General features: G+C 39.7%; 1 protein-coding gene across 11 annotated transcripts in view; it reads right to left on the bottom strand.

The window, feature by feature from the left end:
* The window catches only part of dab2ipb (DAB2 interacting protein b), a 215,355-nt gene that overhangs the window by 37,723 nt on the left and 149,867 nt on the right, over positions 1-27,765 (bottom strand). For all 11 annotated transcript variants that reach the window (XM_084745330.1, XM_084745329.1, XM_084745333.1 and 8 more), the window contains 4 exons: positions 26,287-26,440; positions 23,968-24,066; positions 18,848-19,402; positions 110-254 (listed from right to left, as the gene is read on the bottom strand). In XM_084745330.1, the coding sequence (XP_084601456.1) occupies positions 110-254; positions 18,848-19,402; positions 23,968-24,066; positions 26,287-26,440 (953 nt within the window). The remainder of the gene's footprint in view (positions 1-109; positions 255-18,847; positions 19,403-23,967; positions 24,067-26,286; positions 26,441-27,765) is intronic.

Here is a 27,765-nt window from a genome sequence, read left to right on the forward strand (position 1 = left end):
AAAAGAGGAACTTCAAGCAGCTTTTCTTTTTTTAGCTTTCAAAACTATTTTCGCCTTGAACAGCAGTAGTTTAGAGCCTCCCTTCCAGATCAGCGCTCCTCTCACTCACCGAGGGCGTCCTGCAGGTACTTCTGTCCCACCAGTTTGAGGTATTCCTCTATGGCCTTTGTTGCTAGCGTGTTCTCTCTGAAGATGAGGTGCTCGTTCTCCCCGCAGCGATCCACCTCAGACATCATCAAGTCTGTGAGGAAGTCCTGCAGAAAAAAAGCAAGATAAGAACAGGGTTAATAACTTTTGGTGTCAAAATATGTTGCCAGTGTTATTCAGCTTCGTTTATATATGCGAGAAGGCTTCACTGCTGAGGGTTCAGTTGTGTCTACAAAAAGAAACATCAGTTTGTCAGGGTCAGCCATGTTTCTTGTTTACATTTGGCATTGTGCACCTAGAACGCTTTGAGGTTGGAAGTTGGAAATCTCCAGTGGAATATTCTGACCTACAACTTTGAATGGAAAACAGCATAACATTTTCTGTCATTTATTCCACCTGTCCACCAGTGGTCCTCCATGTGCTTCTTGTTGAAACCAGTCATCTGCTGGCCAACATGCTCCCCATCACTAATCTACCACAGTATAAATACACCCCTCGGCCACTATTCACCTGTTTGCCAGATTGTCGTGAGTCACCGTAACTCTTCTGTGAGCCTTTCTTCTGTCTTGTCTGCCTGTTTTGATGAGCCATTTAGTCTAACTTGCTGTTATATTTATGTTTCTCTATTGTTATTATATTTTTTCATGTTATTGTCAATTATCTATTTTGCTATTTATGCTTCTTGACTTCCAGGACTTGCTTTTATCTTTAGTTCTATTTTTATTGTACTATGTTTATTGTTCTACACCAACATACCCCAGCAAATTCTTTGTATGTAAAAACTTACTTGGCAAAAAAAAAAAAAGATTCTGCTTCTGTCTGCCAACTATGAGCCAATTTGTAAAGACTGTCTGTCTCACTGTGGGTTGGTGTAAAAAGGTGGTAATTAAATAACTGTAAATCATGGCTTAATTACAGTGTGCATCAAAAGAATGCACATGTGTGTAACTTATCCCCATCCAACAAAATCATTCAGAGGACTCCTTACAAGAGAAACATACAATGAATACAAGAAAAATACAAGTTACAGTCTTACTGTAAATGGAAATATGAGTTTGAACCTGCATTAACTGTTTTTGGGGCCATTTGAGGGCAGCAGAATATCTACATATTGCCTATCACAAGTTGAAGCTGAAGCAAATAGCTGTTTATTTACACGTCCAGCAGATACAGAGCAACATTAACACTGGAATCACTTTTCTGGCCACCTGATGAACATAAATCCAATATTCTCTCCTAGCTATGTTTTGTTCTCCACTAATTCCTGAGGGAAATATCTGTCTTTTTAGTGGCTAAATTAAGCACAATGTTCACCAGCTAGCTGCAGACTTTCTGTCTGCTTCTGCTGCTGGGCAGGTAGTGTATGCTGAGCTTTTAGAGCTTTTTGCTGGAAAAAAAAAGCTGATGAGTATTAATACATAGCAGCTTCAGTTTTTCTGGGTTTAAAGCACTATAACATTTTTTTTCTCAGCTGCTTTCAATGAGTCCTGTTTTGTTCAAGTGTTTCTACATGGAGTAAGAAAAAAACTTGTTTTCTTTCCTAACTTACTCCACTGACTTGCCAGCAAAAGCAGTCAGTGTGGCTCCTATGTATGATATTTCTATGTCTGTCACTAGGAGCAACTCTTTTCACATACATGTAGTCATTTGATCAGCTGTTAACATAAAAGTAAAAAAATAATGATTATAGCATGTTTACATACATACAGTGATGCAAGTGGCCTTAATGGTGCGCTACATTTGAACTGGGGAGTCAGAATTTCCAGATTCCCAGCTGGGAATTTCATCTGGAACATCCCCTTGAAGTGGAATTTCTGACTTTAAAAGTTGAAGGAACCTCACCAACCTCAACCTCAAAATCCAAGATGGCTGCTCAGTACGCGAAAGCTGTTTATCGGCGATTCTGTCTCTTGTGTCTCATTAAATCAGTCGTACACATAGTACTGTACAAATTGTATGTGTGGACATGTTGCCATGATGTTTGTATGTGCAAAATACAGCGTACTGAGTTGCTATCAAGAACAAAAAAGTTATTTTCTGACTTGTTGTACTGGATCAGTCCAGGTAGCACTAATCACCTCTGACAGTTGCACCTGTTCACTCCACATTGCCATGCTGGTTGCGACAGGTTTTCACATCACATTTTTATGACCAGTGAATGAGAACAAAACATAATTCTGTCATCACAATAAATGAGAGGGAAACAAAATAGCTCTATTCATATCATCCTTTGAATTTGACATATTCCAGAGCTGAAACTCAGCATGCGGAGAGAAACAACATGTTTACCACTGAGCAGACAAAAAAAACAGTGACAGGACTCATATTTTCATATAATGGCAGCAAATGTTTCCCTCACTTTCATTCAAACGCTCAAAGAGAGATTTTGACACCTGTTTTTCTGTGAAATGACTCAACGAAGGCAGAAAAATGCTTGTCTCTGTTTCCCACTCATACAAACTGGGAGTAAATGTGGACTTACATAGTAGCCAGCCAAGTTTCTACTAAAGTTATGATCACTTTAAAACAACACATGTCAAGTCTAAAATGTGTTTCATCTTTCTTTTTAATTGGCAGTGGCAGATTTGGATTGAATGCTCTTATTTATTTGTCTTACTCCATAAGGACTGCATAGTATTCATCAGGTGAAAGAAAATAACAGTTGGAGACAGGCATTAAAGCTCAAAAAAATTCAAAGTCGGAAAGGGAGAGATGGAAATGGAGCCATCTGGGGATGAATCATCCCTTGTTTAGATCCCTTCAACAAATTTCTGGGTGTACTCTCATGTAAGTCCCCTGGCAGCTTGTTAAACTAGGGGAACCAGCGTATCAGCGAGGGAGAAGAGAGGCGAGTGACAGATGTACAGAGAGGAATAGAGGAGGAGAGGAAGAAGAGACAGAGCGGTGGTCTTTAAAGAACAGAGGAGGAGGCGGAAAGAAAGCGACAGAGCCTCTCAGACGGGTTTCTATAGCTGCTGCAGAAGCCTGTTATCCGGCTAATCAAAGATACACCACAGGGAGCCAATCACCCACTGATGTGCAGCGAAAGGAGCCTTTTTGGTTAACGCATTTGCACATTTTCACACATGCATCAGCGCCGTACACACGTATACACACACACAAACCTACGGAGAAGAAAATCTAAACTTAAGTTTAACAAATGCGCATATCAACAAACACTTAAATCAAACCCCGACTGAAGCATTAGAGGTGTGTATGTTTATTTCTGTGTGTGGCTTTGTAGCTGGTTTGCTATTTACACAGATAGCTAATGAGACAAATAATACAATGCTTATAAAAAGAAACAACTTTTCATGTTTATTCTTACACAATGTTGAATCTAAGGGGATTAAAATGGACATTTTTACACTGATTAACAGAAAAGTATCCTTTTAATGTCTACAAAGTGATTTAAATGCTGTGCAAGTTTGCATTAGTGCTCACTTGGGGCATATTTAGATCCTCATCGGTGTAGCCAGTTGGTTTTAGAAGTCACATTATGAGTCAAATGGAGATCACCTGTGTGTAGGCTAAACACACCCATGATACTAATTAAGGTATTGTTCCATTCAGGTCAAACAGAGTCAGAGTGCTGCTATTGTGCATACTGGCTCACTTAAAAGGCTCTGTTACACTAAATGGAAAGGGACCTAATTAGTATCATTAGTAACACTTGTGTTTACCCAACTGTTTCATATCAGTCCAGACTGGACAGTAAACACATACAAGTAAACAGGGTGGCTGGATAAAAAGATCTGTAACGTCTACAATTCTCAAACAGTTTCCATTAATTGTTTCTATGTTCAAGGGTTCATGATCGGGGTGCCGTGGTAGTTGGTAAAGCATTTGCACCATGTACAGAGGCTGAGTCCTCAGCAGCAGCCATATGTGAAATTCCAGCATGTTTCCTTCGCTTTCTCTCTTATATCTTGGCTATCTAAAGCTGTCCTATTGATTAAAGCCTGAGAAGAACAAAAAATAATTTTTAAAAAAGGCTCATGAAAAAAGCTTTTTCCTACTCCACAGTCTGATTTATTTTGCACAATTAAAAAATGTATACACAAAAAAGACAAGGATGACAAATAATACATAATGCAAGAAGAAGCAAAAAACCCAGAGGGCTTATTTTAAGTCCAGGCATTTGACTGCAGCCAGTTTGTATTATAAATACAGATCCGAGGTTTGGTTTGGTTTCTTTTTGTGGCCAAACCTGCAGCATGACGATTGAGGGACACCAAGTAATTCCACAAACCGTTAACATCAGAACACAAAAGCATGCATTAGGGGATGCACATAAGAAAATTACCAAGTCACTTCACAGCCCTCAGTCTATAGTTCATTATTAATTTATCATTTAGGAATGGAAAGAAAATCTACAACTGAATAACTGTGCAAGAAGACAGCCCGTGAAGGACGGTACCAAGAGACCTAACCCTGAAGAAGTTCAAAACTTCAGAGGCTGAGTTTGGAAAGATTGTGCATCAACAACAACACTTGGCTGGATGCTTTACCAGTCACAGATTTACGGGGGAGTTGCAAAGAGAAAGCCACCTCACATGACAGCTCGGCTACAGTTTGCCAGAAGCCACGTGGGGAGACTTTGAAGTCAGCTGGAAGAAGATTCTACGGTCTGATGAGACCAAAATTGAGCTTTTTGGCCATCAGACTAAACGGCATGTCACACTGCAGTGCACATCATCATAAACATAGCATCCCCGCTGTGAAGCACGGCGGTGGCTGCATCATGCTGATGCCCCAGAACACTTCTGAGGGTACAGGGTGAAATGAATGCAGAAATATATGGGGGAATCCTGGAGAGAAACCTGATGTAGCCTGAAAGAAACCTGCGACTTGGAAGAAGACAATGACCCAAAGCATAAAGCCAAAACTACAAACAAAACAAAGTTTGTCCTGGAATGACTCGAGGATAAAATTTCTGCCAAAGGAATCTACTAAACTTGAAGGGAATGAATGCTAATCAAAACAAGTATTTTGTTGTTGTTTTAAATTAATTTAGATAACTTTGTAGAGATCTGTTTTCACTTAGAAATTAAAGTTGTTTTTTTTTTCATTTTCCACTGTCCAAAAAGCCACATTTAAATGTAGGATACTAATTCAATGTTGTAAGACAAAACATGAACTTTAAAAGTATAATTTGAATTATTTGAAGTGGGCCTGTATGAGGTACTTGTTTGAAGTCAGTGTGTTATCTATAGTATATCCAGTTCAGTTTTTCCCCATCGCCATCAGCATCGAAGTTGAATGAACTACTGTGGACAGGATTAGCAACAAGAGGGATTTTACAACTTAAAAATAGGTCCATGGAAACATAGTTTAAGTGGATGTTAAATTTAGAAAATTTTCACTACTTTATCTTGCCATCGGACAGCCTCTTCCAAGAGGAAACCACTGTTACAGAAGCCAAATATTGTTCTCTCCTAACCAACCAAAACCCCATAGGCAAAATCAGCAATTTTATCTCCCAGAGGAGTTGCTGGACAACCTGGACAACCACTGCCTGACCGGTTAGCTTGTTTGTGTAATTGTGTGACTTTGGAGTTTTAAATGAATAGTTTGCATTTACAATTCACACAATAACACAAAAGCACTAACAGATCAAGGCAGTGGTAGACCAGCAACTCTGATGTTTCGCAAGATAAAATTACAGATTTCGCCTATGAGATTTGGTTGGTTTGGAGAGAGAGCAACATTTGGTTTGTATAATGGTAATTTCCCCTTAAAGAAAGCTGTCTGATGGAAAAGTGAAGTGGTGAAAATATTCTAAATATAGCACATGCTTTTTTTTACTGGATCTTTTTTAAGTGGCTAAAACACCAGCAGTTCATTGCTTTGCTTCTGTGCTGGTGTCCCTCTGTGCTTCTCCTAACTGGGGGTGTGTTGACCGCCATCCAACACTGCCTATCAATAAATACCTCATCCAATCCTACATCAAGTTATCTGAACCATCATTTTAATGCCATCAGTTTTTGATGATACTTTCTAATCCATAAAATCTCATCTATTCCAACAGCATTACATTACATTTAGGTAACACTTTGACATTTAAATGATATGAAGTAATAATGATAACTGTAAAATAATATTCCTAATAATGTATTTGTCAAGAACTCACTGGACAGAGTGGATAAGATAAGATAAGATAATATAAGATAAAATAGACTTTATTCATGTTTATTGTAAATAAAGCATGCAGCAGAGAACAGCACACACAACACACAGAGTAGATGCCTGAGGAAATGTGACCTTTTGTGGTGTATGGACACCCATCCCATTATTAGACCAGGGGTCTTGTGTTTTTGTTTTTTTTTTTATTGGAGGAAAATGTCATCCCAATTATGATCTTTCCTCTAACCTCTACCCCTCTGTGGCTCTCTCCCTCCCTCCTCTCCTCCTCCCTTCCTCTGTGCTCTGCACTCCTTATGTGGCCACTGAGGCGAGGCAAATCCAGGCCTGATTAGAGAGGACGGTCAGATGAAATGGAGGAGGAGAGAGACATGGAGGGAGACAGAAACTGAGAGAGAGAGATCAAAAGAGAGACAAAACAATAACAGAGTAATTTCTGCTGGTAGCCTAAAAAAACTGGAACTAACTAACAAGCTTTTACAATGACATGCTACACATGAGTAGACATTGGTTGAACCTAGTACCTTACAGGTGGAGGATACGGTCTATGTGCCTGTGTGCATAGGTGAATTTCTGTATGACTATTCATGTAAGCAAGCTTGGAACTTAATTACAACATATGGATATAAAGAAATTATAGGGACCATAACGGTGGATGTGCACACCATATTTCATCTCTGCCCACAGTACAAAATGCATTGGTCTACATTATGTCCACCATTTTTCAGTGTATACCAGATGTTCTGGGGATTCACCTTCCAGGTGGCAACTGTTTTTCTGGTTTTCATTTCAGCATGCAATTAAAAACGACAGCCTGTGGCAGCCTGACCATTTTCTTGATTCATTTTTTTTATGTTATTGTACATCAACAGCCCTACTTTATGAGTCTTTGCTTAGGAAGGTTCTTAACTGAGTAAAATGACCCAAAAGTAACTAAGTGGCTGAATTCAGCTGGTTGAATTCTGTATCCATCTTCAGACACTTGTAGTTTCCCCACAGCAGACCTACGGCAATAACATCCAGTGTCACATAATGTTGTAGCCTGGTGTAGGTGCAGTCAGATTTTATTCTAACTGCAGGTGTCTTTTCTTAAGACACAGGATGTAATTTTTTGGACTGTTCAACTGCAGGTCTGCAAGCCTATGCCTTAGTGTTGCTTTGAGTGAAATGCTAATGTTAGCATGCCAACATCTTCACAATGACCATGCTAGCATGTGAACATGAGTGTTAGAATGCTAACATTTGTGAAAACCCGGGACAATGGTGGAAATAAGTCCAAGACTGCCTATTTCTGACAAATGTGATATGTTTTATTTTATAAACATATCAACATGTTGTCAATAAACCATCTGAGGACCATGAATGTTTGTACAAAATTTCATGGCAATCCCTCCAATAGTTTTAGATTTTTCATTTTGGACCAAAGTGGACGACTGACTAAAACATTGACATTGCCATCCCTACAGCCGCACTGCTGGTTTGCCTTACCATGCCACAACTGTAAAGCCAAAACTTTATCCACTGTAATGGATCACCTCCTTCAAATAAATTTCCAAGTCTCTTCAAGTGGTATTTATACCATAGTGAGGTCTGTGGGAACCAATGATTTCCTGGAAGACAGGAAATCGGTGTAAAAATCTTTACTATGCTTTGGAAAATGGTTGGCAGTAATGCTAACTATAGTATATATATATGATTTGTTGCAATACATTCAATCATAAAAAAAAACACTGGTGCTATAAACGTCTGAGCATTGGTGGCCTAAAAAGCGACCGTCTCTTCTTTTCCCCTCCCATCATCCCTCAGCCTTTTCTCTGACGCCCTCAATCCTGCAGCCTGCCCCCCCTCCCCAACCCTCCCTTCCCTCTGCTTCAGTGCTAATAAGGAGAAGTAGAACGCTCTCTGTATCGCTGCCACATCTCATCAGCCAAACCATGCCTCAAAAAAACCCCAACACACAACGCACAGAGAGCGGAGGGTGATATGAAGATAGGGTCTGAGTGGAGGGTAGATGGTGCGGCGCTGCTGATCAGATCTAATAAATAGTAGGGAGCAGAGTCCTGTTGAAAAAGATGAGAAGTTCCCTGTAGATGGGGTTACTTGCCAGTAAAAACTCATAAAGTCCTGTCCATTGCACTGCTATACACACAACAATCTAATCACCACCAGGCTCAGCCCCGTGTGTGTGTGCAGTGCTTACATCTTTATCCTGCAATATTCCACCACACAGTGTGCTGCACCCACAAGTTTTGAAGCTGAAATATAAATACACAGGCCCTAAACTGACGAGACGACATGATCGAGATCAAGATCGGGAGTCTAACTGCAAGTTTCTGACACACTGTCAGACAAACCTGAACACTGAACAGGAGAGTGATGTTTTAAATTACATGCTTTTCAATTGCTGCGCCTTTCAAAGCTAGGACATTGAGTCTGGAAAGAAAAGAGAGAACTGAAAAAAGGGGTCATGTTTATGCTTTGTATCCGCTCAGTTGTGTTTTTCTATGTTTCTATGGTAATATAAAGCAAAGAAATACCAGCATGAGTGCAATAAAATGCCTTAAAAGGATAATACTGGAGCAGGAAGACGAAAAAGAGGTAAAGCAGACCATTTTCTTCTAAATTCAGCTCCTTTAAAACTGTCTGCACCTAGAGAATATGAGGATGACTCAAGTGGGTTCAAATACCACTGATGTGTCACTTTATCCAGCTGTGTTCTGCGTAATGTGAATGGGAATCAATGTACTTTATGTAACACTGAATGTTAAAAGAAAAAAAAAAAACCTGATAGAGCTGGTAGGGCTGTACCAAGCGTTTTTATAAGCTTCTCTAAAGGTCTTCGTCATATTTCATGACGTCATCAACCCAAAAATAAATTCTCAAACAAAATCCTCATTTTGAATAAAGTGATTCATCAGATTTAATGAGTTAGTCTTTTTATTAAAGCTACTACAAGGAGATTTTAACTGGTTATGAAACATTCTCCGTGTTTTACTGATGCCTCTATATGACCCACATAAGTTAATGAGACAATCCACAAGAAGATTGTCTGTTTCTGTATAGTTCTTCCTGATGCCTGCTGACAGGTCAGATTCTCTTTGAAACAAGATGAAATGAGACACCTCACCATTTTATTCAATTCCAATTTCAGAGGGCTACGATGCAATTAGAAAACAACTATCGATGCATCTCGATGCGTCAAAATTTTAAGGTTTTAAGTAGTTTAGTAATGACCAGTTGGTGCATCCCACTCCTGGAGATATTAGAAATGTTTGGATCACATGAGTTGGAAATGATCCTACACAGCCACAAGTGGAATCTAATTCTTAAAAGTTTATCTGTAACTGTGTAGAAATACATAATGAATAGACATACAAAAACAAAAGCAAAACTGTATGTCAGCATTATGAAAAACAAAACTTTTAAGATTCAAACTATTCTGTACAGCCCTAGAAGGTGGTATAATGGCGAGATGATGACAATCCTGTGTGAAATAAAACAAAACACTGAAAGATAATCACACCAGTAATATATTCATACCAGCACTTACTTTTCTTTCAGGGTGTTCTGTTCTTGAACTCGTATTTTAGTGCAAGAATAAGTTTTTTGTGTGTGGGTTTTAAATTCCAAGGATGTCCAACAAAGCATGAATAAAGATTTTCATTTGGCACGAATGCTTATACTTTGTTCATAGATTGTTTTTTGTCTTGTGAATGGCTATAAAACACCATTATTGGAGAAGTCATGGACTGTGGAACTAATGGGATTCATTAGAAAACAAATAAAATGAAAATTACCTGTTGATGCTTTGAGTGTTGATATTCAGGTAAATGTGTGTGTACAGGCAGCAAATACACAATTTTAGAACTTAAAAGGACACGTATTGGACTCAGTAATTGGAATATTTTACAGATAGGTAAGAAGAAAGAACTGAACGTGAGGGGAAAATAGAAACTCTATACAATGTACATTAACAATTTGACTGATCGATGAGCCTGGTTTTCCAGCCTGGGGCAAGGGCTGTGGAAATACCCGGGGGGGCACAGGAACCACTCCAGCCACTCCATCCTTCGCTCTACTCGTCTTTCCATCTTTCTCTCTGCCTCCCCTGGTCTCCCTCCCTGGAGACTGGTGGCTAGTATTACAGCGCTATAGCCTGCAGCTCTTCCTGTGAGGGTCACATTGGGTTGACGGAGAGGACCGGAGGCCGAATGGAAATGGAAGCGGTTCCCTCCCGTAGGCACAGAAGGCTTATCATTCAACGCAATAACAGGAAGGGCTGCAGCTCTCCCGATTTAGCTGCTAGTGCACACGATCATTATGAAGATAGGTTTGACTGGAGGGGGTCTTACAGCAAGTGTCATCAGCATCCAAACATCATGTTTGCTGTCTTACTCCCTTTACTCTGTGTGTGTGTGTGTGTTTGCATGCCTTGTTATTCTATTAAGACTTAAATGTAGTCCACAAAGCTCTGAAATGCATATTTGGTTATTGAATAAGTCTGCCCACTTTACTGTGATATTCAGTCTCATATTGAGTCTTAGAAAATAAAAAAGTATAAAGAAGTTAAAAAAAAAAAATCACACTGTGACTATTTTGACAGATATTGCAATTGCCATATAATTCATGTTCACGTTAGCGGGAATGATAATTTTTGCATCACAATTTTCATTTTCACTGAAATAACCTGTTAAAATCATGAAGATGTGACATTTCTGAGGAGTCTCTACTAAAAAAACACATCCTCTTACATATGAAGAACAGGATTTGTCAGCCAGGACATCTCTGCGGCACTACAGTACTTCATAATGCTGTCTGCAGCAAAATTGCAGGCCCTGCAATTTGTACATTGCACTTGACCATATTGCGATTTTGATTATTTGTGTAGTCCCTGATAAAACTGATACTATCTCACCTAAACTGCTAATTATGTTTTAACAAGACTTCTGTGCAGCTGTAATGTTTATCATGTTCACCTTCTTAGGTTAGTGTGTTAGCATTCTGACAATCACTAACTAGCATTAAACACATGAATACCTGTACATAATTTAATGGCATGACCCATGGAACCACGTAACTGCTGTGGGTTAGTTTTCTTGATTTCTGAGAGTAAGAGTCAAAAACAACTGTGCATCTATCAGGTTTTTCAGACTTTTAAAATCAAAAGCTTTTTGCAAGAGCTGCAAGCTGCAAATGGCATGTGTCACAAATAGAGGCAAAGGTTTTGCTGCAAAGTCTCCTCCAGCCAACACAAAATGCGGACAATTAAAAGCCAGCATGTACAAAACTGAAAGAAATGTTAGCCAAGGTGAACTGAGCATTTTATCAAGGATATGGAGCAATGAAGGGAATTTGCTGTTTTGTACTGAGTAAGCAATGATCACCAGCTCTTATTCACAAAAGTATTTTACTCATGTGAAGAGTGTATTGATTCATCATTCTATTTCACTGTTTTTAATGCTAAGGCACTTTATTTGCATGCCTTGCTGTGCCCATGCATGTTAGGCATATAAAACTACATACATGCAAGTTAGGTTCATGAAAATTAAGCAATAAAAGAGACTGATAGTGAGAGGAATGACGGGGAGGGGGAGAAACAGACTCTATGTAATCTGAGTGCCAACAGAGACGTCAGGAGGCTTCCAGATCGATGTGTTGAGGATCACTGTAGAGCTGAATGTTTTTCTCTGCAGCCTGCTGCTGTTCTGCTCAGCCAGCAGCCAGAAACTGTGCTGCTGCAAGCTAAAGCTAGATTTCTCTAAATGTCCTTTCTTCTTCTTTCCCTTCCTTTTCTCTCATTGTTGTCAGTGTGTTCACCTTTCTCTGTTTGGATGTTTTCACCTCTTCTCCATCACTCCACGCTGTCAGAAGACGGCCAATAAAAATCAGGCTGGAATTATTAAACAGTCTGAGGATAGGATGCACTGTCTTTGTAGTGCAGATTTTACAGGAGAGACTGTGAAGAGAGCAAGTACAGTACAGTACAGTAAGTATCAGTGTGCTTGGTATTTATTTCCTGTTCTGCTTAGAGCTTTTACTGTAGATCTATGCCTTCATGAGTAGCTATCATAATACTGGTCTTAATGTGCCCTCTATCTCTCCTTAAAACACACTTCACACTCATACAATATTCGTCTATCTCCTCCAACATCCATCTCAGTGCATTATGAGAGGGTTCAACTCATATGTGGTAAATGATAAGACTGCAGCTATTAAAGAGTCTGGTGATTCAGACATCATAGTGCCATACGCTATAATCCCCAAATCATCCATGTCACACAAAAGTTCAGTCCTCTCAAAATGACAAGAAATACAACTTTAAGACTTTAATTATTCAACCTGAGTACAGTTAACTTACATTTTTAAGTTGAACCACTGGAGTTTATAGTGCATATGGAGGCAAACATTTTGCGAAGCATCTGCATGAAAAACATTAACAGGTTATTGTCAAAATCAAAAGTAATACTGACAACACCCCTGTTAATGGGGAGGGTATTGACAAGCGGCTACTATGTTATGATTGCCCATTGGCCTTCTCAGGGGACATCTGATTAATTCAAAACCACGTTATAAAAAATAGCCCAGAGGAATACACAACTACCACAGCTTTTCATGTCATGTTAGTAAATCATTTGTCACACCACATTATGTACGTACGACAAACTGTGCCTGTGTGCCACAGCTGGGGTGATGAGCATCACTGCCCACTGATGACAGCACTGAATGCATTAATAAGATGGCTGTGCTTAACAGAACTGGAGCTGTGCTACGGGCCGACGACAGTTTACCACAGCTGATGTGGAGAGGAGAGGCTCACATATTTCGCCCTCTTAAGCAGGGCTGTTAGTTTACCTTGAGGAGCAGTAACATAAAATGCAATGGCATAATAACCAGAGCACCGCCCTCCTCCAGCCAGTTATCATAAGGATAAATCCTCCTTATCGTCACTTCCAACAGTCAGCGCGGCTGAGTGGAGCAGCAACAAAATTAGAACATAATCTTCCCGAGGGCCGAGGCGTCGACAAGGCGAGATCAATAACGCAAAGGATTCATGCCAGGAGTGGATATTTTCTGATGAAAGGAAGGTGAACTTCTCCAGGCAATTCCAACACTGCAGAGGGGCTTGTTATTGTTGCTGTGGAGCTTCTAGTAATGCTGTTTGGGTGTACAGACATAACAGCGTGCATGTCCCACAGGGGAGGTGATGGACTGGTGTCATGACCTTACAGCATGGAAACTCAGCAGAAATGTTATGACTGGATTTCTCATTTTGATTTGAGACGGATTCATGATTTTAAAGTGAAATAAAATCATGATATAATATGAAAAGTATATGATTGATACATTGATTCGTATTTTAACCACAGCCACTGTGTACAACTGGCCTAATCCTATGCTATCTAAAGCCACACGCCTTAAAGATCCCCTCCACTTTTTTCTTATGTTTATATCTGCTATATGTCTGACCACAACTATATGGACTTATATATCATCCTTGACTGAAGGGGGAGATGCCTGTGTACTTCCCTAAAATCTGAAGCTTCAAATATACCTCAGGCATGCTAGATTTGGCACATAACAAATTCAAAACACAATCTCTGAAACCTCCAGTGCAAAGCAGAGTTGTCAGTACGGGGGGGGGGGGGGGGGGTTAGCATTAGCTATGTCTGCTACTGCCAGTTACAAGCTAACAAACTAAAGAACAACAGAAAACAAATAAAAATGCTAACTATATTCAGCACTCTGATATGTCTGCTCCTCCTCATCTAAGTCTGGATCTGACTTAGGCTCAAACATGTATAGTTGTATCTCTCTGATGTTTCCTCTAACGCTAACGGTAGCCTTCTTGATGCTCTTTCAACAGTAAATCCAGCACAAGCAGAATTCCTCAATGAGGGAGAAAGAGAAGCTCTTTGAACCCCTTTTCATAGTTTTTTTTATGAACTTTTTTATGGGGGAAACAAAATATTAATGATAGCAAAGTATTTCACATACTTTAAAACATGTCAGAAATAGGGAAGTTACACTATAAGTTGACTAGATGATTAAATGTTGTCACCCTTGCTAGTCAGCACCAGAAACACTGGTCAGTTAAATTATTTCAGGGGTACAGGCCCAGCAGATGACAGTCGTCATTAAAGCCTGGATGACATCTCGTGAACAGCTCAATTTGCCAGTACAGCAATAATGTTGTATATAAGCTGTGTCAAAATAAAATATAACCACTCAGCAAGAGGTAATCAGCACAGGCATGTGAACATTAACTTGCAAGGAGAGCAGACTGCTGGTGCTAGCACTGCTAACATTAGCCACACTGTGTGGCAGCTAATACCCTGATCCTGTTTACTCTGAAAAGATAACACACTTAGTGAATTGCTGTCACTTGTTTTGTAGGATAATGTGCAATGTTCATAATGACTCACATTTCAGTGATACAATTTGGTATGACGTATGATTTGGCTATTGAAGAAAGCGATTAATGGCTTCAAACAGCTCGTAATGCATGCAATATTTTTCTGACAATTTTCAGTATTATGGACTAATAAACTGTGCCCAGTTTGAACTGTTTTTGACTTTAATACTAGTTGAGTAGTCAAAAATAACATTTTTGTTTGATCAACAGTAAAAATTAGTGGCCAGGAGCATCCTTAATGTGAAGGGAAGCTGCAACTGGGGGCTTTCTTGCTCATGGGAAAAACTGAATAAATCACGGGAAACCACCTGCTAAAGTCTTGTGATTTTACATGAGCGTGTGTGTGTGTGTATGTGTAAAGTCAGCATGTGTGCAGCGACGAAGGGCGTGGCCGTCGTGCTCACCAATGCATCCAGACATCAATACAGCATCAGTAATGACATCTCTCCAGAGAGCTTTGGCCTCAGGACGCAATGAAGCGTGAAAGAGAAATGAAGGAAGACAAAGACGGAAAGTGGGGAGAGAACAAGAGAGAAGGAACGAGTGTGCAACGGAGCAGAGTATTCGGGCTGTAATTATTCGGTGATGGGTGATAAAGTGACACGGGAAGAAACACAAGTCTTAGAGGTGTTGCATACTAATGCCTGTTACAACCTGCAATCTGCATCTCTTAACAATAGCCAGCTGCAATTAGAAGCTCTTTCCAACCTGTGCACAGCTGATTAAACGCGGTGCACATCAGAGGAACTTCAGCGCTACAAAGAGTTACTGCCGCATCTCCAAAAAAGAGACGTTCACCTCCTATTCACCTCTAAGAGGGTGCTCCTTTGTGACTCTCTAATGCAACAGCAATGAAAAGTCTCCGTCTCTCTGTCTGATCTATAGAAATCCACTGTGCTGCTGACAGAATTAGCCACTGACTCATGGATTTTAACTTGAGTCTGCACTCTTAAATATAACAATTCCAAAAAGGTTCTTCCTGTAAGGCTGAGGTTCTACCCAGAATAATTTGCTTCTGATGAAACTTTTTTGAAGAAAGGGCCTGAGAAGCATTCTTTTAAGACTGAAGGTTCCATTAAGAACCATTTTCATACAAAAAGCTTCTTAAAAGAAAGAGTTCTTCAAGGATTGTTGGAATCCACGATGAAAATTTCTCATCAGGGAATCCTCAAAAGTTCTTTGTACAATAATATAAAAAAGGTTCTTAGTAGAACCCTGTGGGGGATTCTATATAAAACCTTTGGAGTATTAAAGGCTCCTCAGCAGAACTCCATGGGTGGGTTCTACATAAAGCTTTTGAAATGTTAAAGGGTTCTCAGTAGAACCTCTCAGTTGACTTTCCAGATAAAACATTGGAAATATAAATGGTTGTTGGTAGAACCTGTTGGGTGGGTTCTAGATAAAACCCTTGGAATATTAATGGGTTCTTGGTAGAGCCCTGTGGGTTGGTTCCAGATAAAACATTTGGAATAAAAAATGGATCTCAGTAGAACCCCTTGGGTTTTCTTGTTAGCACTTTGAAGATGAAAAGGTTCAGGATAGAACACCCAGAGAGGGTTCTGGGTGAAACCTTTCACAGATGGTTTTACGTATAACCCTTTATGTTTGATTTTAGGTGGAACCCTCTGAAGGGGTCCCGAGTGAAACATTTATAACAAGTTGTACCAGGAACAAAAATGGGTTCTCCTTAGAGGACAAGCAGAAGAACCCTTTATGGTTCTAGTTAGCACCTTTATTTCTAAGAGTGTGGATAGCTGGAAGATGACATGACAACAGCCAGCAGAGGGGTAAATAACCAAAGGCTCTATTAAACATTTGCAGGGAAAACAATGAAACCAGCCTTACAGGATTTTCCAGAGTTTATCTAAATTGCTTGATTCCCAAAATATAACTCACCAATGTTAGAAGAGGCTGCTCCCAAGTTGGCAGGACATGAAAAATGAACTTCATCATTGGATTTTAAGTGAACAAACCATGCAATATTGGCCAAGATGTGTGTATATAAAGCAGCAACGCAGCGGTGGAGGATATCCTAATTAGGCCTGAGGAATATTTTAGGATAAGTGGTTTGTCTGTGTGTGCTGTGTGTTGGCATGACATGACTGCTCTATCCATCAAGGCTAAAGGAAAAACATGCACTTGAGAGTGTGTGTGTGTGTGTGTGTGTGTGTGTGTGTGTGTGTACTGCCTAAATATGTCACACCACATCACAATGTCTTGAATGATGAAAGTCTTTTCAGAGAGGAAGCTGCGGTAGCAAACAGCACTGACACTCGACATTTCGACAGCAGCTTTCATTAATTCTTCCATTTTGCGTCAGTCCAAAAGCTTCTGTTCAAGTATTCTTCTAAAGGAAACTGCAGCTTTTCTCAGTATTTACAGCCTCACAAAGAATAAATTAAAATGAATTTTTTATTGATTTTTCTTGAATACAGATTTGAGGGTCTCTCTCAGGATGCACATCCTTGAAAATAGCATCTCTGGTGTCTTTTTACAAGCAGCAGCTAGCAGAAAAACCAGCTGGGAAGGAAGACCAGGAGATGAGAAAGAAGTAAAAGTTTTAGTGCTTGGCTCAGAAGGTGGGGATTAATTGAAAGTAATTAAGGATGTGACCGTCTCTCCGGGGACCAGTAGAGGCCTTCTCCCCCCATCAATCAGCAGCTATCAGTCCCCTAAACTAAACGGCAGACTGGCGGTACAGTGCGGATAGACATCACTTCTTAAGCGCTGATCATTCATCATCCCACTGAGCCGTGATAAAGTCAAAGAAAGTTTCAAAGTTCTGTTGATGAGATACTGTCAAGAAAACTAAATTGAGGCACGAGTCATCGCTGGCAACAGACTGACGAGGCAGAGAAGTTTGTGCTGTGGCGAAGAAAGAAGCCTGAAGCAATGTTCCAATAAAAGCAGTTATTTCAGACATCACAAGGACAATAAGATGCCTGTTTCCTGACAAAAAAGTGACTACTGTTTATCAGAGTTGCTTTGAGACTGAGGTAATTGGACTATTATTAAACTAATGTTTATTTTTATTACTGCAGATAATTTCATAATTAATTCAGTTAATCATCTGGTCCATAAAATAGCAGAAAATAGTGTAAAATTCCCAAGATTAGGGGAGCTCTAATCAGGAATTTTGGGGCTGATCATTGATTGCTGGAAGCAGTACTGTCTGATACCAACAACGAGGTCAATTTAAGGCCTTCTACTAATGGTATAGCATTATTTATGTACTTAACTACTCTTAACAGCATAGTATATTGAGTTAAAGTATAAAACAACTTGAAAATCACTGCAGAGGTATCTGGGGACCTGCTGTACAAGAATATGGTTGAGTTTGCTGCTAGAAACTTGATAATATGTTTTTTAAATGCAGAAACGAATGGGATATTGTTATGATTTTAGCATCTAATTTTTAAAAAGGCTGCAGTCAAACAACAAGAAAGTAGAAACAGACCGATAGAAACAATCCCTTTTTGCTGCCGATCCTAAAATGACCAACCAAAATATCAAAATGTTTTCTGATGAATTTTTATTGCTCGACTGATCAAATCAGCTCAAAGCTACTTTACATCCCCTTTCATCAGCAGCCAAATAACTCACACTCTGATGTCATGCAGGGTCAAAATGTACTGGCTCTTGTTTCTCTGCACTGAGAAGACAAATGCTGTGCTCTCGAAGTTAAGTAAAATACAGCTATTTTAGAAGGATGTGAGATTATCTGGAGTCCAACGGCCTGCTGTCATGGGAGACTTAGCTCCTACTGTGGTAGACTAATCTCCCCGTGCTCGCAGTCCTGCAGACAGCCGCGGATATATTGTGCTTCTGTCCTGCATCGGTATGCCGTGAAGCACTGCAGGGGATACATGTAAGGGATTAGCTCGAGTTAAAAATGTAATACAGGCTGGTGCGGCAAGAGGAAATCACCTGTCTGTCTGGTCTTTGTCTGCTCTGTATTACAGCTGTGGGGGGTCAATAGTTCACAAGATGAGCGGGCGGCGGAGGAACTGTTAACCTCTGTGTGCTTCATAATGTCTTGTCAGTACCTCGTGGCAAGATAATTCTACTTTTGTTATCCATTATTCCTCTACAGAGAGTACGAACATGGGGAAAATGGAGATAAATCACATTATCGGTACTAACCTTGGCCTTGCCGGTGCTCTGCAGAATGTGGACCAGCGCACACGCCATCTCCTCCTTGTTCTTGACGCTAATCCCGGGCTCGAGCACTGAGCATAGCAGCATGTAGTTATTGGTGGTGTACTCTGCAAACTCTTTGTACATCTCCATGGGAAGGATGTTCATACTCTGATAGCGAGCTTTGATCCGAATCATGGGCCCGGATGTCTTGCCCTTTGGGGGGTTGGGCGTGCTGACTGGATACCACTTCTCCACAAATTGTCGTCCGGTGACGGCCGCGACGGGGATATTGACAAGTCCAATGTAGTTGTTTTTATCTTTCTTTTTCTTCTTGTCCGTGTCTTTGTAGAGGTGGGCCGTGATGCTCTTGACAGCAGGCAGGTTGTTGAACTCAAAGTGCTCTCCCCAGAAGACATTGTCAGTCTTGAGTTTACAGGTGGTACGGGCGTAGAGTGAGTCATCCAGGCAGAGCTCGCAGAAGTATTTCTTTTTGGCCGGCAGGTCCTTGGCCTCTATGATCCACAGCTTGAGCATGTTCTCCACCCGTCGACTGTTGTCCTGGAGAAAAGATAAGATGATATGAAGTGGTTTAGTCTTTTAAAGGTCTTTTTGGAACAACTTTCACAACTGAAAACTTAAAGAGAAAAAACTGTTCGAAATGACAGTTTCAGTCTGAGGACATACACTGGGCAAAAGTAACCAACCTAAAACTAATCCCGTAAACCAATAAACTAAATAAATCAAATTACTGCAGAAAAAATTGAAATATTCAAATGAGAATCTGTCTCAAACCCTGATTTTGAAGTCCTTCCATTGTAAATGACAAAAACATCCCAGACAGCACTTCAATCATCTCATAGTAGCAATTTAAAACCCTTTCTCTCCTTTTAGTCTTTAAAAAAGCAGAGAAATCTCACTCCTACATTATTTCACAGAGTGCTGCTAACCCATTCTTATGTCAGCAACTGATTTTGCAGAGAGTGGGGCTTTTTCTTTGGCCCATTATTCAGTTCGCCTTGAAAACTACCTCAAAGAACAGACAGAGGAGAATAGGAGCTAATAATTACATTATTAGAAAGAAATGCTAGAGTCTCTCATAATCACGAGGATGTCTGAAATACTGGTAGATCGGCTTAAGAAAGATCAACGGTATCTGGCTGCTTTTCATATGATAGAAAAAAACACTCTTCTTTGCAACAAAACCGAATCAATTTCATCTACTTCTGCAGCTCTCATCATTAAATTAATCCCAATATCAGGTGTTTCTGAGAGCTGAAAAACATTTAATATTGTCTTTAATGTGTCTGTGGCTGATTCAAGGTGTATCTGCATTGACTGGGAGCTGAAAAAAGGTATACAGGTATATATAATCTATTAAGAGATGTCTGGGTCACATGTGATCACTGTTCAGTAATGTCTTATTAGTTATCAATATTCCAAATGTTGACACAACAAAATTATTCTGTACTGTAAATGAAGTAACGCTGTACTAGGGTTGGCCTGATGGATGATGCCAGACGCAGAGATGGTCTGAAGTTACTACACAAAAAGCACTAAATACAGGTAGATTTTCAGTTTGGTGAGTAAAATCGATTTACTGAAAGTGCAATAAAAGCTTTGCAAGTTAAAAGCCAATATGAGTAACTTATCAAAAAATGTAGCAGATTAGAACTAATGAATATGTATTTTAAGGAGTGTCAGACAGCAAGGGCAAAAATGAAGGATGGGTTTTTCTAAGTATTATAATAAGTCTTTATTTACTCAAGAAAGTAACTGCTTATTTAACCAAACTATTTACCTTTACTGAATAGTCCATAAAACACCCACACAACAGTGATATCTTAATCCATCACAATTCTTCACTTTATACATTGTCATTTACCGATTCCGTCTACATCGCCTGCTCTTGTGATACCAGATAATCGCAGGTCTTGCCATTTACTGATCATCTGGGAATATATAAATACAAGGCAGCTGATAGAACGATGCGGCGAATACAGCCGCAAACAAAACTTCACCTCCTACAATTTTTCAAGGAGCCAGTTTTAGCTACAAAAGCTGGAAAATTGTAATCAGTCTCCGTAGAATAAAGCGTTTAAAGACTGACTTGTGACTGACTCATGAGTCTAGACATTACTGAACCCTACTCTTTACTGTCAATTAGAAATTAAACTTAGTCTTAATTGTATCTTTTCATGCACACGTGAATGTATTTGCTATCAAACACCAGCCCACAAAGATGATATATCTGTAAATGGCCAATTATCATAATTACCCACAATTATCCCCTTATTCAGGAGATGAATTGTGCAGGCTTAGCACTTAGACCACCTTCTTTCATTTACTTGGCTTAAAAATGACTACTGAATGTACTTATATTATTCCAGATTTTTACTGAATGAGCGTCTCCTTCCCCCAGCCAAACACCAGCAACAAGGTGAGGTCATGGTAACAAATACTGACCTGCAAATCACAAATTCAAACAGGTTGAATGTCACCATAGATCATTGTGGATTAAGATCTAAATTAAATTCTTGTAGGAGCAAACCATGTTTTCAGTAAACAAAATGAATGACTTGTAAGATGTTTTTATTTACTTAACTGTAGGATTGTCTGACATGGCCACCATCACAGCACAAATAAAATTACCAAACTGAAATTCATCACATTTGATTATTTTCTTATTTTATTTTGAACAAATAAAACAACTGCCTCATAAGAAAAACCAAGTGACCTACAAATTAAAGACTTGAAAAAGTAAAACATCCTTTCAAATGGAATAATTAAGGCTCCAGATGTACCAGTACCAGTAATTTCAAATGTTACAGGTTTCAAAGCTGAAAGTTGCAAATAAATGCCGGCTGGGTTTGATGCCTCCTACTCTGTATTTACAATTCCACCTCCCCCCTAAATGTTTTCTTGTCATCCTCTCTGTCAGCAAACATGCATTACCGCCAACAACTGTCACTTTCATGTTACATAAGAACGTGATAAACAGTCCTGCAGTCGTGTCTAGGAATGAACCCTTGATTTGCAAAACTCTGGCATGATCTGTATGAGTTGTACAAACTAATTTTGCTTTATAATATGACAAGGCTGTGGTTAAGATTTGGGGACATTTTCTTTGTCATTGATTGTGTGTTAGACATGACAGATAGTCTGACTTCACACAGACATTTAAATTCATCCATTGCACAAAGCAGTTTTGGCCTTGACTATCTTAAATAGGACTATGGCACAATGAATTCTGGGTTAATTAAGACCTTTTTCAAAATAAAAAAAAATGGCCAACTGAGTGACTGTATCCAACTGCTCAGCTCCGTTTACCCCAGCAGAACATGTGTGTCTTTCGGATGAATTCACAGTTAGTCAGTTTTTATTTTTGTGAATTGGTCTACCTGGCAAAATCAACAGTAGTCTAACACTACAGGCTAGTCTAAAATATCTTTGTGAGACCAACTCCTGGGTACGTTGAGGGACAAAAGAACACTTGGCATTAAAACTGATTCTGATTCTGATCATGGTTTGAAACACTCTCACAAGATCTTTTGTGAGTCTGTGATTCTAGGCATGACCCAGTCATGCTGCCCAAATCACGTTATTTTGTAACCTGTTTTGACCAGGCACATCCAAGAATCGGAATCAAGAATCGTTAATAACCAGAATTGATAAGCAGAGCCCAAATCGGAATCATTAAAATCCAAACAATATTCAACCCTACCTCTGCCATACTTGCATAGCTGCTGTAGCCCACTCTGTTGCTACGGTTTTCCGCCCTGTAACTCTGGCAACCCAATCATCGCTAAGTGACGTAAAAGGGATCACTACCAGTGCACCAGCACAGGAATGTCGCCACGGACACCAGATTTAAAAACTGTGATATACAGAGGGATTTACCTTGGAGAGATAAGTTTAGTCAGCATTATGTGAACTTGTTTGGCAAGTCCTGCACCCCAACTTTAAAGTGAAATATGTTCAAACTCTTGAACACAACTGCGGAGACTTACTTATCTTACTCCAAAGAATTTCAGTATCTGTTCCCACTTCCTATGTTTGCCAAAAAAACATTACGCTGCATCTAATCTCTCAAAATCACGGAATAATTAAAAACGAAAAACAGAAATAACACATTCTTGCCAAAATAGCTGAGAAGAGGGAGGACTCTGACACTATTAGGGAACTTTTCAAAAAAAAAAAAAAATGTTTTCCAAAGTTCTAATTAGTGAGTAATTTGCTAAATAATGACAGATGAAGGAGCAAAGACGCTGTGAGATTAAGACTATTTTCTTGGCTTGATATGTTTGCGACTCTTCCTCTGCCACAGCTGTGTTTGTAAAGAGTTACAGATGGTATCAACGCTCAAGAGAAAAACACTTTGGGAATGTTGGTGTTCCTCCCTGCAACCTTTGTGTCCTCTGCTCCTGAGGTGTACAGTGCAGAAGGAGAACAGCTGGATGTCAACATATCACGCTGCATTGTTCCATACAGCAGTGACACGACGTCAACGCCATGTAGCTCACCGCCTTCACACTAATCAACGTTTGGAAAGTGTGGTTTGGAATTGGGACACTTGTACACCAACTTATTAGAGCTGATTACTTAACAGTCTCATCCCACACACATTTTCAGAAATGAGGGTTTCAAAAGGGTTTTTCCCGCAAGTACTAAAGTACTCAAAACCATTTGCTTCTGAAGAACCCTTTTTGGAAGTAGGGGGTTCATCAAGGGTTCTTTGTGAGACTAAAGGTTCCATCAAGAGCCCTTTTCAACCAAAGAACCCCCTTTGGAAGAAAGAAGAACTCTTTCATCAAGGGTTTGATAGACAGACTGCAGCCGAACCCCCTGGGTGTGTTCTAGATTAAACCCTTGGAAAATAAAAAGATTCTCTGTAGAACCCCCTCAGGGTGTTCTAGATGAAACCCTTGAAATATAAGGCAGGTTTTTGGTAGAAGAACACTTTACGTTGGGTTCTTAGAGGAACTCTCTTGAAGGCTTTGAGGTGGAAACTTTATAAAAGGTTCTACCATGAACCAAAAAGGGTTATCTTCTGAGGACAAGCAGAAGACCCCATTATGGTTCTAACTAGCACCTTTTTTTTTTAAAAGAATGTACTATGTGTTTACCTTGTTGGGTTGTACCGCTCTCCTCAGGTTCTCCATCCATTTGTCTCTCTCGGCTGATGAACGGCAGGAAAAACATTTGCTTCCTGTGGAGGTGGTGACCTACCGCAGAGACACAGAAGGAAAACGAACACTTTAATGATCAAACCTCATGCATAACAATGACAGAGAATAAGTGGAACAGACATTGTTGCTAAACTTAGTTCATAAATACCACTTTGTCTCTGATGGCAAAGAAGCTTATCAACAACATACACACACACACACACACACACACACACACACACACACACACACACACACACACACACACACACACACACACAAACACAGACTAGTGGATATGAAGAGGGGACTGAAGACGACTTGGCAGTGCTGAGAAACAACTGAATGGTGTGAATGGACAGAGGAGACAGATGACTGCTTGGCAGGCTGGGTGATAACTGGATGATTAAAAAATTCACAGCGGGACAGAGAGTGAGAACAGAGAGCGTAGGAAAAAAAGAAGCAGAATGATGTAATGAGCAGGATAATAAAGATTAGTGGAGATTTTTGGTCTCCACAGTAGACATTGCAGGATCGGAAGTATTCATTAGTTTCTTTCACCCCGAGGCTACCAAATCTCCCGAGCTAATGCTACAGCTGCAAACGAATGTTTATGCACTTGTATCGTGCACACATGAATCCTACAATAATTTGAGGCTTGTTGTAAATTACTCCAGTCGATTGATGGTCAAAAGGATGTAACCTTTCATACATACAACCTTTCAAGTTGTCTGTATCTGAACCTTTGGCTATAATTGGTCATCAGCAGCTAATCAACATATGAGATGTGAAGAGCAATGAGCTGCTGGGTCACAAGAGCTGTTTCCAGCTGTTGTTTCATTTTCTAATGATTGTAATGGCCATTTTCACTGTTTGCTGATATTTTTTAGAACAAATAATTATTGGAGAAACTATTCAGCAGAATCAGATCAGTTAATGAAAATAATTAACTGCAGTCCACGTTGCTATGGGAAAAAAATACGTCAGGCATGTTGCCAATTTACACTACCAGCTGACATGGAACAACATCAGCGTTCATTGTTCACTGTCATGTTTAGGGCCACCTGAATAATCCAAGTCCAATATTAATAATATCCAGTTTCTAGGTGTCATATCTGGCTCGTTAGCAGCTAAATGCTCTACTTTATTCACTAGTAAATTACTGACTTAGTTTATAACAAAGCCTTGTTGAACACTCTTTTCTGATTGGTCAATTACAACATTCTATGGTCTGTTATTTCTTAATAGCAGACTGCTACTATTAATGACAGACACAGTTATGATCATAGGCTCTGGACGAAGCAATAAAACAATTTTTAAATCATTTTTTATGACAAGTTGATTGTTTTTGTCAACTGCCCATGTAATACGAGGAGTAATGAATGCAGGAGCAGGTCATTATTGCAAAATAAACCCCTGCATCACTCTTCCAGGGTTTATTTCGCAATAATGATGTGCTCACTACATATTACTGCTTATTTATGGATTTGGTGCTGTGCTTGTAGCATAGCATAATAGGTTTATCAGGGTTCTGTCACTAAAAATGAAGGTTGATGAGAGCAGTGAGAGTGAACCAAATCATCAAAATTGTAAAAAACAAACTGAACCGAAAGATGCTAAATTGTGCTGTAGAGCTGAGAGGAACTGCAGAGTTTGGTGATAATTCTCGGTGGCGTCATCACCATGAGCAACACCATATACATTAGTCATCTGATGCTTTGCAAATAGAAAAATATTGATTAGTGCAGCTTTAAGCATTGACTGGACATTTCCTACAAAAAAGTATAAATATTGGTCATGGTTTCACCATGTTTTTTTTTTTTTAAGTAGTAAAAGAAAAACTACATCTTTGTCTTGCTATACAACCCTGAGTTGTGTGATGATAAATAAATCCAGCTTGTAAAGTGCTCCTTGGGTGCAGCTTGAATACTTGACTTTTGCTCAGAGAGACAGAAATTTCCTTAGGTCATGGCTTTTTTTTTACTGATGATTTGGAAGTGCTCCAAATGTCACTCACCACACACTGTCTATGCAGAACATGACCTTTCACTGTGAAGCCTTGAATGCCTGAAATAACTCCTTTCTTCCTCTTTTGCAACCCTATAGCGATGCCAGATGTATGGCTGTCTGCAGACCCTTTAATGAAACAGGGCCAGTAGTGAGAATGCTTTGTAGGACTGTGGAGAGACATGTATGTGTGTTCTTGTACTGTACCGTGTGTGTGTGTGTGTGTGTGTGTGTGTGGGTGTGTGGGTGTGTGTGTGTGTTCCCCCTCACCTCAAAGCAGTAGTCCTGCCCGAGTATGCTGCTGTGCACAGGCTTGATGACAACCTCGTCCTCCATGCTTAGGTCCAGGGCTTCCACAGCGCTACTGGGGCTGAGCAATGACTCATGGGAGCGAGACTCCTTCAGCCTTGGCATCAGATGAGATCTAAGGGTGGAAAAAAGGAAGAGAACTGACTGAGTCACCGTGCGGAGTCTGAGTCAAGGAAGTGAGAGAGTGGCAGCATATGCACCGTGCGTATTAGCGAGCGTTTCATGGTGAGTGTGAAGCGACAGAGTGTGAGGATGACGAAGAGTGGATGCTCCACTTGCCTCAAAGTCAGCGAGTCCTCAGTGTGACAAGCTCGCACACTACATCAACACATGTTCATGCACCCACTTCTGAGCTCACTTGCTAATGGATGCTCTGAGACTTCTCATTTATTACTCGAAACATTAATAAATGAAGGAAAAAGGTTTGAGTCAAGCTGAGCTGCAAACTGATGCAGTGGAACCACTATAAATAGGAAGCATTTCATAGCATTGATTATCATTAATGGTCAGGATTAGATCATTTCCACGATGTGTTAATGCTTTGCAGAGATAAACCAACTTGCTATCTGTTCTGTGGAGCTCCATTTAACACACACCACGCAAACACTCGTAACCCGGTCAACTCTTCTCCATCGCATTATGATTGGAGCTCAGAGTGCACTTTAGAAAGTTCAATATTCTGACAGCCCCAAAGCTCTGTTCATGGCCATTACTCAGCCAGAGAAGATTACGAGATAAAACATAGAGCTATCCACTGTTTGTTGTGTTTGATGCCGTGTTAATTTAGGACAATCTTCCCTTATAGATTTCATCAACTACATTTTCCACTCACGAAAACAAGACGATGAATAAAAACTGTGATGATGATAAAAACAACACAAAATCTATTGACACCTTCTACAATAAATAAAATTGAGAGAAAAATGCTTGGGAAGGATGAGATGGGAAGTTATCCATTCAGAACTTAACGAACTAGCATGCACTTGCTGCATGTCTCAAAATGAACAGAAATGTCAACTTTTGGGGGAAAGAAAAGAACAGACAATTGAAATGAAATCCAATTTCACATCTGATGGCAAGGAAACCTCAACCCTTCAAAAGTCATGTGGGTCAACAATCACAGGTAAAAACACAAGCAACATTTGCAAGCAAGTCATCCCGAAATGTATGCAAAGTTAATGTTTACGTTTTTTATTTATCTTTTTTTCAAGCTAATATTATTTTATCAGCTAACCCAAGGTGGCGTGTTTTCAGTACATTTGAAATACAATACAAGCTAAAAGAAACCACTACTGTCCTGTACTGATTTGCTGATCTTAGATCCTAACTTAAAAGATCAGTCACCATGCTAAAGATAATCAGTTAAAAGTTTCCGTGTCCTCAAATTGAAACAAATATGAACAAAAATGTAATCTACTTAATCCTAGACATAAGATGTAG

Source organism: Lutjanus erythropterus, chromosome 20, assembly GCF_056507025.1.
Source record: "Lutjanus erythropterus isolate fLutEry1 chromosome 20, fLutEry1.hap2, whole genome shotgun sequence".
Taxonomy (NCBI): Eukaryota; Metazoa; Chordata; class Actinopteri; order Lutjaniformes; family Lutjanidae; genus Lutjanus; species Lutjanus erythropterus.